General features: G+C 32.6%; 1 protein-coding gene across 1 annotated transcript in view; it reads right to left on the bottom strand.

Annotated features, from left to right (window-relative positions):
- LOC110099938 (ubiquitin carboxyl-terminal hydrolase 2) overlaps positions 1–8,171 on the bottom strand; it is a 16,451-nt gene extending 8,280 nt beyond the window's left edge. The window contains exons 1-2 of the mRNA XM_020827275.2: positions 7,914–8,171; positions 7,703–7,775 (exon numbers count right to left, since the gene is read on the bottom strand). Of these exons, the coding sequence (XP_020682934.1) occupies positions 7,703–7,733 (31 nt within the window). The 5' untranslated portion in view covers positions 7,734–7,775; positions 7,914–8,171. The remainder of the gene's footprint in view (positions 1–7,702; positions 7,776–7,913) is intronic.
- Positions 8,172–13,915: the final 5,744 nt, after the last annotated feature.

Raw genomic sequence — 13,915 nt, 5'->3', positions numbered from 1 at the left:
TAAACATACATGAGCTGACCTAAAACATAAGTTTAAAGAGCAATATATGCCATTTCATGAGTACTAGGACCAACTGCATGCATAATTGAAGCATTATAAGCAGGGTGATTACGATGGATGTGAATATTGTAATAGATTGATGAGTCTTATAATATAAAATCATTCACTCGGAGATTATTTCGTTACTACCTTTTTTTCGAATGAACTAATAAAAAATTAACCAAAAATAGTTTTTTTTTTTACCAAAATTAGTATTTAAATATTTGTAAAAAAGAAATCATAATCCTCTCCCACAAGCATAGTATAAATTTGACTAGAAGTGAAGCTCAACATCAATATTAGTTAATAGATCAACAAAGGCATGAGATATTGATTAACCTGCAAAACTAAATAAAGAAATTCAAGCAAAACAAGATAAAATTAGCTTAGATCTGAAAATAGACATGATTTGAGCTTGAAATTAAATGTGTCTATTTTGAACGTAAATCTCAAATAGAAAATAAAATTGAGATTGAGATTGAACATGTTATCATAATATGAACCTAAACTGCAATTAGAACAAGAATTTGATATTGAATAGGAACATAAAAACTAATAAAACTCCTAAGTCAAAACCTGAACTTCTAGTGAAAATTGAATCAACACCCAATTATAAATCTTAGCTTCCAATATAATTAAATTCATTGTTGATTATGAACTTGAAACAACCAACTTGAAATTGATAAATCAATCTACAATTCTAATAATTTAACTCATAATAAAGTTCTTAATGAAGTAATTCCAAAAATCAAACTGAAATTATTTTTTTGTTTCTGATTCTTGATCCTTTGATTTCAAAACTTAATTGTATTGATTTAAACAATTTGTTAATGATATTTGCATAAAAGATATATGATGATTAAAACTCCATTTTTTTAGGTGAATTTAACAGTGCATAAATCATCTTCATTAATAATTAATTTATTTGGGTTAGCTTTCTTTAAAGAGTTTATCTATACATTAGGTATATCATATTTAGGTAGATTTTGTTTTTTCAATTTTCTATATGATCGCATCTTCTAGGAGATAGATATAAATCAATATTAATATAAATTAGGATGCATATTGGCATTTATTTGTGTTTTTACATTAGTTGCTTCATTTGTAATGATTTGCATGAATTGTCTTATTTAATTAACGGGATTAGCTGAAAATCAACTATTGATCATGATAATTATAAATATATTATTGTTGTGAATAGAAGAAATAAGAAACTTAAACTAGATAAAAAGGTATGGTAGTATGTCATAATTAGTAAAGGTGAAGCCATAAACTCATATAGGGTATTGAGACAAAAACTTAAAAATTATGGGAGTTGTGGCATTATTTCATAATTTAATATAAATAATTTGAAACCTTTCACCAATATTAAGGATTATTTCTTAATAACATCTACTCTTTGCAAATTCACATCCAACACCTTACCAAGAAGTTCTATAACTTTCGCTCTAGAAGAAATCTTATAGAAAGAGATTGCATCTAGTGTTGATGATAGATATCAAAAGTTTTCTCTACTTTGAATGTCAAACTTATTAATGATTTATGGATTATTTTTCAAAAAGCACAACAAGTTTGCCTGGATTTGTATGATAAATATTAAATACTTAATTAAATGAAGTTGAATTTTTTCAAGCTAGGTAAAATGATGCAAATCTTAAAGTTTTTATTCAGTGGAAATGCAAATAGTCTGGAGATCATATTTTAGTTGACTCTATCCTAATTTTACTTTTTCTAGTTTATTTTCTTGTGAAATATGCATATGACGTGGGTACCAACTAGCTTAGTTGGTAAAGTTATTGCCAATGATCTAAAATTATAACCCGTCTACATCAAATGATCAAATCTGTGCATCGGCTTCTCAAAAAATGCCTATAAAGATGATCTTACAAAGAACAGGATGTGCTCTCAAAAATTTTGATTACCTTGATGAATTTGATGACTATTGCAAGTTTTTCACTTTAACCCTCATCGAATTCATTAGTGCATAACTTATAATTCCCCATCCTTATTCACTTTAAACCTCATCGAATTCACTAGTGCATAACTTATAATTCCCCATCCTTATTCAATCATTGGTTTGATAGTTACTATAGTTGCCCTATTTTTTTCCCGTAGATTATTGTTGCTACTGTATTCTCCCTTCCTATGCATTGTTGTCATAAACTGTTAACATGGTGACTGAGTTTTGCCAAATGCAAATCACGAATAAGTGTTGTGATGCCTTTCCTTCTACAATCGATTTGCTACTGGTGATGGCTTTATGGTATTTAATGCAGAAAATAATTGATTAATTGTTACCTTAAGTGTGAGTTCCGTACATTAGCTAGGATTGCTATTTTGCTACCTTCCAATTTAGTTATTACAGCTTTAATCAGTTGGGAGGTTTCCTGCTTCACTCAATATATCCACTGTAGAAAGAATTAATCGTTGAATAATGTTGCTTCTATATTATGGCAGTCTCTGTGGCAAGGACCCTAATTTTGGAATAGAAACTTCTTGTTCTTGTTGGAACTAAAATTTGCCATTTTTGCCCATATCATGGAGGATTATGAGAAGTTATTGATTTTAGATTTTTCAATTTGTAAATCAAAACAGTCAGAAATCTAAAATCCATTGAATGATAGAATAAAAATTGTATCAGTCCCCGCCCCCTATTAAGCCATAATAAGTTTGGTAGTTATCGTAGTTGCCTCATTTTCTTATTGATTATTGTTGTTAATACGTTTTTTCCCTTCCCGGTTTAGAAGGTATCATGAACTGTTAAGATGGTTGGTACAGTTTTGTTAACTGCAAAACATGTAAAAGTGCTGTGTTCGATTTTCTTCTGCAACTTGTTGTTTATTAATGGTGGTTTTGGGGAATTTTACTATAACAAATAATTGATTGATTGATTCCTTTGGTGTGGGTTTTCTACTATAGCTTGGATTTCTATTTTGCTACCTTCCAATTTGGTTATTATAATAGACTTGGAAATTTCCTTCTTCAATCGAAATATGTATTATAATAGGAATTCAGACGGCTAGCAGTCTCGAAATCCTGCTGTGACAAACACGGAAATTGACTTCCTCATTTTCAATTAGGTATGATGCAAGTGAACATTTCTTCCTGACTTTTGAATTGGAAACTAATTATTCCTGTTGGAATCCAAATTTGATTAATTAAAACCTGCAATATTTTACCAAATCTTGGAAAATTCTAAGAAGTGACTGATTTTGAGTATTTTGACTTATAAATAAGATCTCTAAAGCATATAGAATTCATTAAATGAATGAATAAAATTTATATCCTCTCAAACTTGTGTGCTGTTTGAGGTAGATTTTTAAAGTGCTTTACAAGTCTTGATGATAACTTCCAAATGGAATTCCTTCTTGTACTAACATAGGGTTGGATCTTCTAATTAGTGATTTATATCATTGCCCTTTCCACTAAACTATTAAATGCATAGTTTGTGTGCGTGATTGAGATCTTATCAAATTTGATACTAATTAATTTCTATTTTTGTGGTAATCACCATATTCATTATAAAATTATCATAGAATTTTAAATTTTGAAAACTTTTATATTATTGCCTGGAATGATTTGAGTTTTCTTATTTTCCATAAAAAAATGACTGGTCATACTGTAAATTAAAAGTTGAAAAAGTATGAATTTTGATTTTTTTTTTTTATGTTTCTTTGCATATCTCATCATAGGTTTGCATTAAGAACCCTAGTCCCTAAATGTCCTACATCACCTTTCTTCTTGGCCACATCTTTAGACTCAAAGATTTCTTTAAAAGAACACAACTGTTAATTTTTTTTTTTTAAAATAAAACTTTTTCTGAGGCCATAAAAGTTCAAAGTGCAATGCCCAAAATTTAGAATTTAGAATCAAAGGTCCGTTTAATAAGGAACGAACATGGTTCTTGATGAAAAAATCATGAAAGTTGCCCCAATTTCAAACCCTAATGGAGCATCTAATTCACTATTTAACAATTCAACAAATACAAGATGTTGAAACTTTCCCGAATGAGATCTAAAATCAAAAAAGGGAAGTCAACCTCATTAGTGAGTCTCCTATTCATGTCAAAGAAACAATCTTAAATTAAGTAGGAACGCCAGAACTAACAACTACATTTTCTGCCCATCCAAGTCAATCAAAATAAAGTATTTATGCAACTAAAACCCAATAAATCATTAAGACAATAACTATTGAAAGTCAGTTATACTAAATTGATTTTGAGGTAACTACAACTTAGCTACGGTAAATAGCACACATAAAAGCTAAAACGGATCTACATTACTATAAATCAGCCATAACATTCATTTATAAACACAGCAAGTCCCGTTTGTAAATAAAAGAATGACAAACTTTCAAACAACATAATGACACAACAATCATCAGCTCTAGCTTAGAAATCTGGGCTTAAGACCACCCTTCAGCATGCATTGCAACAAAATCATTCCGAACTCACCATATAAGCCCACTGCACATGATCAAAGAACTCCAATGCAAGCTCAACAAATCACTAAAAACCGTCCTGGAGTACAGATTCAAATGCAAACAAGATTTTGTTGAGGTGAGAAAACACAAAGGGGACACCTATTGGTAATGTGGCTAGGAAAGCTAGGATTATTTATTCTTTCAATGAGTATTTATACACAAAGTTACATAGAAGAAAACAGAAAATAAATAATTACGTAACACACAAAAATAAATAATCTCAGCAACTATCCTCCCGCCATTTGATATATATTTACGAGTTGTTGATTGATGTTAAGGGAGAAATTCATGAACTCTTTCTTTCTTTTGTTGTATACAAATCCAGGGAAGAGGTGTTTCCTTGTAAGCAATAAATCCGTGGCTTCTAATTTTCCTTATCTAGCACTCTTGATAGACGCTCCTAATTTGACAGCTCTTCAACCCTCCCCACAAACTAGATGGTAAAAATCCATCAATCCAAATTTGCTTATAATATTCTTGAATGTGTTGTTGTTAAGTCCTTCGATGAATATATCAATAAGTTGTTTTCCAATCGGGAGGTGAAGTGCAAAGCAATCCACTTCCTAATTTTTCTTTTATGAAATGTCTATCTACTATCACATGCTTGATGCAATCATGTTGCACATAATTCTAAGCAATGTTGATGGCATATTTATTATCACAATATAACTTCATAGGCTCTTCCCGTTTAATTTTTAAATATCTTCAAATGATTTTAATCCACAAGTGTTCGCAAATATCTTGAGTAATTACTCTAAATTCAAATTCAGTGATGAATCTTGAAACAATAGATTGTTTCTTGCTTCTTTATTTTATAAGGTTTCCTCACAAATGCATACTTAAGAGGATATCCTATCCATTGGTGACCACATATAGTCAGCATCAGTATTACCTTCAAATTGTAGAGTATCATGATTTTGTAAGTAATTACTTTTCCTATACTTGATTTAAGGCACCTAAGATAAGCAGCTTGAAAGTGAGAATTTTTGGATTTATACATAGTTGACTTTAAAACATATTGTAAAAACAATGTCAAGGCATGTGTGTGATAGATAGATTAATTTTTCAACTAATATTTGATATTATTTTATGCCACTTTTGTTACTTCATCTATATCGAGTTTCTGACCTAATTTAAATAGAGTTTCAAATGTCTTATAATCAATCATCTTTGGTTCCTTTTATAAATTCATAAAATATTTTTATTAAGAGAAATGTTCCTTTTTTTATTAACTTCGATACCCAAAAAGTATTTAAGTTTGCCCAATAGGCCAATATCTTGATTTTAAGTTCTTAGGCAAATTTTTCTAAGTGATTTATTTCCTTTACTGGCATCACTTGTAACAATTAGATCATCAACATATACAATACGAATTTCAAATTTTCTATCAATGGAGTGTTTTATGAAGCAAGTATAGTCTCCTTAACTCTATTTGTACCTCATTCCATATGTGGATTGTATAAAATTATGTCAAACCATACTTTCGAGGTTTATTTGAGACTATAAAGTGTCCTTCTCAACCTACACATTTTATTTGGTATAAAAGAGCTGTCGACCCCTAGTGGAAAATCTATATATTATTTTTCAACATCCTCATATAAGAAAGTATTCTTCACATGCTCCATCCAAGGTTAGCAGCAAGAGAAATTAAAATGCAAATTGTATTCATTTTGCAACAAGAGCAAATGTTTCTTCACAATTAATTTCGTATGATTGAGTATATCATTTGGCAACTAATCGTGCTTTGTATCGCTCCATGCCTACATATATTTTGTATTTTAATGAAAAGCCATTTGCAACTACTTTTTTTTTCCTTTTGATAGCTCAAATATACCCCAAGTATGATTTTTTTAAGCATTCATCTATTCTCTCGTGGCACCCTTCTAACTCTTATTTTCTAGAACAAGGTTTGTGATATTTTGACGGTGTTGGAGTTTATGTTTGTAAGGAAAGCTTTATGTGCTGCAGTAAATTTTGAAGTTATATGTATTGGAAAATGTAATACATAGAAGAAAGTGTGTTGATTGGTTGATCATTGTTATTTGATGACAATTCTAAGTCTAGAACTTGTCAGAGACTTTGGTTGGGCTCATTCCTCCTTGATGACCACTTCAGGTAGCTTCTTTCATCCAAGCAGTATGAAGAATGTAGCCTCTGGATTTCTAATTTAGTATAATTTTCACCATTCATAATAATTGAGTCCTTGAAAGAAAAATAAAAAAATGGACATAATAAAGAGAAGAAAGAATAAAAGTGGGGAAAACAAAGGTTGGAAATTTAGATTGTTCGTTCTTTCAATTAGTCTTTATACATAAAGCCACATAGAAGGAAATAGAAAATAAATAATTATAATAACGAACAAAAAAATAATCCTAGCAGTTGTCCGCTTTCCATTTGATTCATTTAGGGGTTGTCGATTGATGACAAGAAGCAATCAGCGGGCTCTTCTTTTATTTCTTTTATAAAGATTTGTGGGAGAGATATTTCTTTATGAGTAAAGAATTCATGACCTCTTCCTCATATAGCACTCTCGCCAACCTCTCTTGATCTAATGGCTCTTCAAATAGCTGACGTTTAAGAATTAGCCAGTTATCCTTCACATTTTCACTTTATAAACTCATAACATGATCAAAATCTACAATAAGCATGTCAATACAATCTTTTATCAAGATCACAATTCTCTCATGCAATGATCATTCAGATGCTATTCATAATAAACGCAAAATATCAAGAGATAAAAATCATATGCCAGTCTGGAGACAATTGATAGATTGAAATTAATAAAAGCAAATATAGATAATCATCCATAGAAAGTGCAAGATATCTAACAAAATATTGTTAATAACGACAATGCAGGACTTATGAGATTAGATTTCAAGGAAATCTTCAACAGAAGAAGGAAAAAAAAAAACTTGTAAAGTAGGATAATCGCAAATGAGAGCACTTAAACCAAAAGCACTACAATATTTTGATGCTCTAATTCTCAAAATTTATAGCCAAGCATTAAAAGGAAGACATAATGTTAGCCCAAGGAAAACCATAAGCTTAAAAAACAATTTATAACACACAAAACATTAGGAAAAATCAAGATTGAAGCTAAATATGAGCAAAATTCCGCCCATTACTATGGATCGGATATTATCAAAGAAAATAAAGTAGTCTAGGATAACATAAGCCTTACCAGGATCAGATTCGATGGTGCACCAAGACATTTTAAAAGAACGAAACTCAGATTAACTCGCAGCAAGGATACTCTGAAATAATAAAAAATTTAACAAGTATTTCAGGCTGAAATCAAATTTTGAACGGACAAACGAAAAAATTTTGAAACTAAATAATAGTTTAGGAACAAAGGACGATTGAAACCGTTATTGAAACAGATGGCAGGTTACCTATAGAAGAAAACCTAATCCGCCAAAGAGAAGAGAGAAGGCTAAAGTGGCGACGTAGCGCGTTGTGAGCGGCGTCGGTGAAGAATGAAGTGAGAGCAGGAGGCGAGATTGAAGAAGTCCTTAAAATTAGCGCAAGCGACGAGGATGCTGGGTCGACAAAGAACGTCGGCCGCAGCACAATCGGCCGAAATAACCCTAGGCCAGGATTTGCCTTGGAGGTTGTTGACTGCCTTATTGGCATGGCCCTCAGAATTATCTAGTAGATTAGTTTCAATGTTTCATCTCCTGAACAAGACAGAGGGATTAATTGAAACTATGCATGTACAACACTTAAAAATTATAGAATTTATATATTTAATATTTAAAATTTACTATTTGAAAAATATATCTTTTCAATTTCATTAATAGAGTTAATGAAATCCTAAACGATAAATAAAATCAGGATGGATCTCATTGAATATTATAATATCATAATGGGATCTTGCTAAAAATAATAATTAAAAAAAAATGGGATCTTGCATGGAAGGGGCTTATAGAATCTTCCCCTCCTTTTTATAAGAAATTATTAGGTGCAGAGTCTCGAAATAACTCTATATTCGGATATGTGAGTGTATACATTTGAGTGCACCGTGTGTACACTTACAATTTGGATGTAACTCTACGTCCGAATTCCGCGCACAATAATTTCTCCCTTGCTCTTTGGGACAAAGCTCCCTCTAATAACTATGAAGTCATGATGAGATAGTATTCATTGTCCCGTATTCTATTTCTTCACATATAACTTCAATCACATCTCCCTCTCTTGTCAAAATCCAACTGCCACTATTGATTTCTCTATCGTCAATCTTTGTCATAAGTGGGATCTTAACAGAGATGAGGAGTATATTCTTATTTATGTTTGTTGCGCCCTTAAAAATTCACGGCTGTAGAAAAATAGATAATTACACGTCTTAGTTTTATACAAAGATACAGCACACAAACATATAAGAGATGGTGGTGCAGCATTCATACGAGATACAAAAAATTTTATATGGAAAACCCTGAAAATGAAAAAAGCCACGGGACTGGCCCAAGTTGAATGAATCCACTAGTATTGATGGTTAGTTACAAATAATACATTTCCTCGTAGGAGAGTGTTGGCTCAACATAGTAAATGTACATTGTATACAATATAGTGATATACTATACCATGGCTATTATTCTTAAGAGAGCATTGTCATGTTTTTTTAGCCAATAGGACAGTAGTCAGGCTATGCGGTCAGAAAGATTGTAGTCATCAAGCGACGGTGGTCTGAAGGGTGGTAGTCGGGCAACGATGGTCAAAGAGACCGTAGTCGACGAGCGACTGTGGTCGGAAGGAACATAGTCGGGCTAGCGATAATGACAGGAGAGACCATAATCGGCAGGCAACGGTGCTCGAAAGAACCATAGTCGGGCAACGGTGGTTAGAGAGGTCGTAGTTGGAGGGCAACCGTGGTCGAAGGGACCGTAGTCGGTGGTCGACTGTGATTGGAAGGACCGTAATTAATGGGTGGAGGTATGGGGACCGTAGTCTGTGGGGAATGGTGGTCCAAGGGATCATAATTGGCGGACAATAAAAGTCGAAAATGAAAGCTATGAGACAGTGATTTCCAACCTAAATAGGCTTTTATGATATTAAAATATGAGTCATTACTCTTAAATGGAGACTAGCTTCTGAAAAAAGAAGATGCTCTAATGTTCCTCTATCCAATATATTATCTATCTATGATTATCTCATAGCTCGTGTAATCAGCCTACAGTAAACTTCTCACCTATGTTCTCAACTTTCTAACACCATTTGGTTAAAGCTAGTGATGTTGTACTTCTGTTTATTTTAGATGTCGTTGCATTCATCATTAGTAAGTATAGGCTATAAGAGGAAGAAGGCTAGAGAATAACCCTGAGTTTAAAAAAAAAAAAAAATTACAAACTTATAATAAAGGTTTTGAACCTTATTCACATGATAATCTTAAGCCTCATTAGACATCATATTAGATGTTACAACCCTGTTCGAACTATATTGAAACTTGTTTGAACTTTATCTGAAACTTGATTGAATCATGTTTGAGCAATATTTGAATCTTGTTCTAATAATGTTTGAGCATTATTAAAACATGGTTTGAGAGAGGCTCAAACAAATTTTGAATATGACTCAGTTAGAGGTGTAAACGAGTAGACCCAAGCTTGGACCACCCTAGCTTGAGCACGGGCTTAATTACGTAATTGAGTTCAAGCTTAAGCTCGAGCTTAATTTAATAAGTTCAAGTCAGCTCATGAGCCTACCCATTTATTATAAAAGAGATAATATCATTATTATTCAAAATATTATTATTATAACTATTGCGTCCTTAAATATTCACAACAATAAGGAAATATAAAATTTAATGTCTTAGCTTTGTACAAAGATCCAACACACAATCAGATAAAAGAGATGTCTACCGTTCATAAGAGACGCCAATTTTTTTATGTGAAAACCCCTGAAAAGGTAGAAAAATCATGAGGTCTGAAACAGTTTGAATGAATCCACTATTATTTGTTGTCGATTAAAAATGAGACCCTTCTTTGGGAGAAGGCATTGGGTTGATGTAGCAAATGTACATCATATTACATGGTGGGAATTGGAATAATTAGTATTGAAATGTTCATTTAGTCGGTAGAACCATAGTCAGCGGGCGACGGAGGTCAAAAATATCGTAGTTTGGTGATGGTGGTCAGAAGGACCGTTGTCTGGCGAGGGAGGTCAAAAGGACCATAGTCGATGGGAGACAGTTGTCTGGCGAGGGAGGTCCGAAGGACCGTAGTTAGCATGAGATAGGGGTCAGAAAGATCATTATTTGGCAATTCAGGTCGGAAGGGTCGTAGGAGACGACGGAGGTTAGAAGGATTATAGTCGATAGGAGATAGGGGCTAGAAAGACCATTATGTAGCGATGGACGTCGGAAGGACCGTAGTAGGCAACGGAGGTTGGAAGGACCATTGTCGGTAGGAGACATGGGTAAAAAATACCATTATATGACGATGGAGGTTGGAAGGATCGTAGTATGCGACGGAGGATGCAAGGACCATAGTCGGCAGTATATAGGGGTCAGAAAGACTATTATCTAGCAATGGAGGTCGGAAGGACTACAGTAGGTGATGGAGGTCAGAAGGACCATAGTCGGTAGGAGATAGGGGTCAAAAAGACTGAAGTTGTAAGGTGGTGGTTTGGTGGAAGTCTGGGCATTACTCGGTGGTCTGGTAACTCCAACTTCTGTTAGTGGTCCGGCAAAAGTTTGGGCCACAGTCAGTGGTCCGGCGGTGGTATAGTAGAACTTCTACGTCAGGTGGTGGTCCAGCAAAACTCGGGCGTCAGGCAGTGCTTCAGCGGAAGTCCAACGTCAAACGGTGGTCTAAAAGAACCCCGACGTCAAGCAATGGTCTGGCATAACTCTGATGTCGGGTGGTGGTCCAACAGAACTCTGGCATCATGTGGTGGTCCGGTAGAAGTCCGGGGCGGTGGTCGAGGAGGTGGTCGAGGAGGGGCGAGGAAATAGTGATCTCCAATCTCTCTCTTGATTCCTTGCTTGGGGGTCCCTTTTCAAGAGAAAGGATGAGGCTATTTATAGATTTTCTAGAGTGACATGTCCCATAAATAAGAGAAAAATCATGGGTAAATTGTGAGCGGTTTGGATGGACGACTGATGTTGAATCTCTTGATCGTGGACAGTTTGCTAGACATTTAAAGGTCTTAGTGATGTTATAATTCCATGATCTTGGGCACATTGGATTCGTCTCATCAAGCCGCTCAATTCGACTATAAGAATGTCACGTTTGGAACCCGTTTGACAATCCAAGTTTGTGGTTTGAATCTTCTAATGGCACTTCGGGTCCTTGATTTGGACCTATTTGGCTCGAATTGAGTCGAATTTGGTGTCGTTGGGTTCGTATTATCGAGACATTCAGTTTGACTATAAGTTTGCTAAAATTGAATTTCGGATGATCTCATATTTAATTTTGGAAGTTTCCAACTTAATTTATCCTCGAGATTCGTGCTCGATCAAGATGATTTTTTTTCTGATGTATCAGTAATATATTAAAAGAGAATAATAAATAATAATAATAAACCACTTTGAAATACAAAAAGATGTATATAATTCTTGAATAATTGTAATAACTTTATTCTATAATCATTGAATTATAATATATTTTTAAGTGCATCATATATTAACCTTTTGAAAACTACCAAGCACACGATCCGACATGTTGAGTCATAGTTGGTTGAACATTGAGTCTTTAGCTTTTGAGTTTGGCTCACAAGCTATTTATCAAGTTAAGCTTAAGCTGGCTCACAAGACAGAATGACTCAATTAGACCCCTAAATTGAGCAAGATTCAAACAAGTACTAGTATGACAAGAGCAAGTTTTAAAAAAGATTCAAATAAATTTGAGTATAGTTAAAAATTAGTTCAAACAAGATTTAAGCATGGTTTAAAGCCTTTTTGATTTGTCTCAGTCATCTTATATTATTGATTGAAAGAATAAGGGATGCTCGCTTATGTTCAAATTAGGGCACCAAAAGATTCAAAGTTAATAAATTTCCTCCAATCATTGGGTTTATATTTGGAGAAATTCTATTAGAGGAGGAATTAAAGGAGAAGATTAGAAATATTCGACTTAAAGATTACTACTTGTGTAAAGAAAAGAGCATTAAGAATGCACGTTCGAAAAAAAAAGAGATGGAGATAAGAGTAGGATGTGGAAGCGCAACATAATTTTTACAATTAAATACTTTAATGACATAATTAGATGGTAAGAAAAATATTTTATTAATTTGTTGATAGAAAATAATTTTAATCATATTTAATTTTTTTGTAGCATATAAATGGCTTGATTACCTAATGAAGGAACGTGTATGGTGCTATCTAAAAACCTATTGAAGAGGAAAGATTCTTTCGAGAGGATTGAAGCTATGTTTATGTATGTTATTGGAGATGAAGAGAAGTTCTTGAGATATTGGGTTGATGCATATCTCACATATAACCAAATGATGTAGAATAAATTTTATGGAATAATATAAATTTCTAAGTGGACTTCAATAAGCAATATATTAATGCAAGTGGAATATTTCATAAAAAAAAGAACTTTTAGACTAAAAAATAAATAACAAGGATATTTCTTATTTCTCTAATTATATATAGTTGGAGTCATATAAAGTAAAATATCCCCTATTTTATTATTTGTTTTTATCTTCAAAGTTATAGTCTTTCAATTAATCAATGAATATCTATGTTCCAACATATAGCCATAGTAATTTTTTGGGTTGGAAAATATCAAGTTTAGTTGAAGTAATTCTCTTGTACATGAAATGCAAATCAATTAAGGTTGTCATGTTTAATAAACATGTTGAGTTCGGGTCTGAAATTTCAACCCATTTATTAAATGGGTCGTATTTGAATTGATTCATCAACCCAATATTGTTTCGAAATGATCCATTTAAACTAATTTTGACTTAGTCTTTTTTTTTTAATTTGTTGATATGATTGTCTTACCTCTTTTTTAATAAATTAATATAAAATTCATTGTTAACGAGTTATAATTTTATTTAAACAAATTATTGGGTTGTGTTCAGGTTACTCGGTTGCCAGAAGACCGAGTTTGAGTTTCCATTTTTGTCCCATTTATTAAAATGATCGGGTTCAAATTAATTGAATTCAAGACGAGTCAACTTTGGGTCGGACCTAATCCTAATCCATTGACCTATTTTGACACCTTAATTGGAGAGTTTCTCCTATTTAAAAGTTTAAAAGAACTGAAATCCCTCCGGAAGAATAAAAATTAAATTCAATATTAAATAGTTATTTATATAATACTTTCTGGTTGATTTGATGTAAGATTAATAAATAAAATGATTTAAATTTTCTTCTCTTTAAATTTAATTATTGTAAAAATCTTAAATTCTAAACAAAAGTGCTAAAAATATAAAACACATAAAATCATAAAAA

Source organism: Dendrobium catenatum, unplaced genomic scaffold (assembly GCF_001605985.2).
Source record: "Dendrobium catenatum unplaced genomic scaffold, ASM160598v2 fragScaff_scaffold_334, whole genome shotgun sequence".
NCBI classification, from domain to species: Eukaryota; Viridiplantae; Streptophyta; class Magnoliopsida; order Asparagales; family Orchidaceae; genus Dendrobium; species Dendrobium catenatum.
The sequence above is the reverse complement of the archived record's forward strand: the minus strand, read 5'-3'. Positions and strand labels throughout refer to the sequence as shown.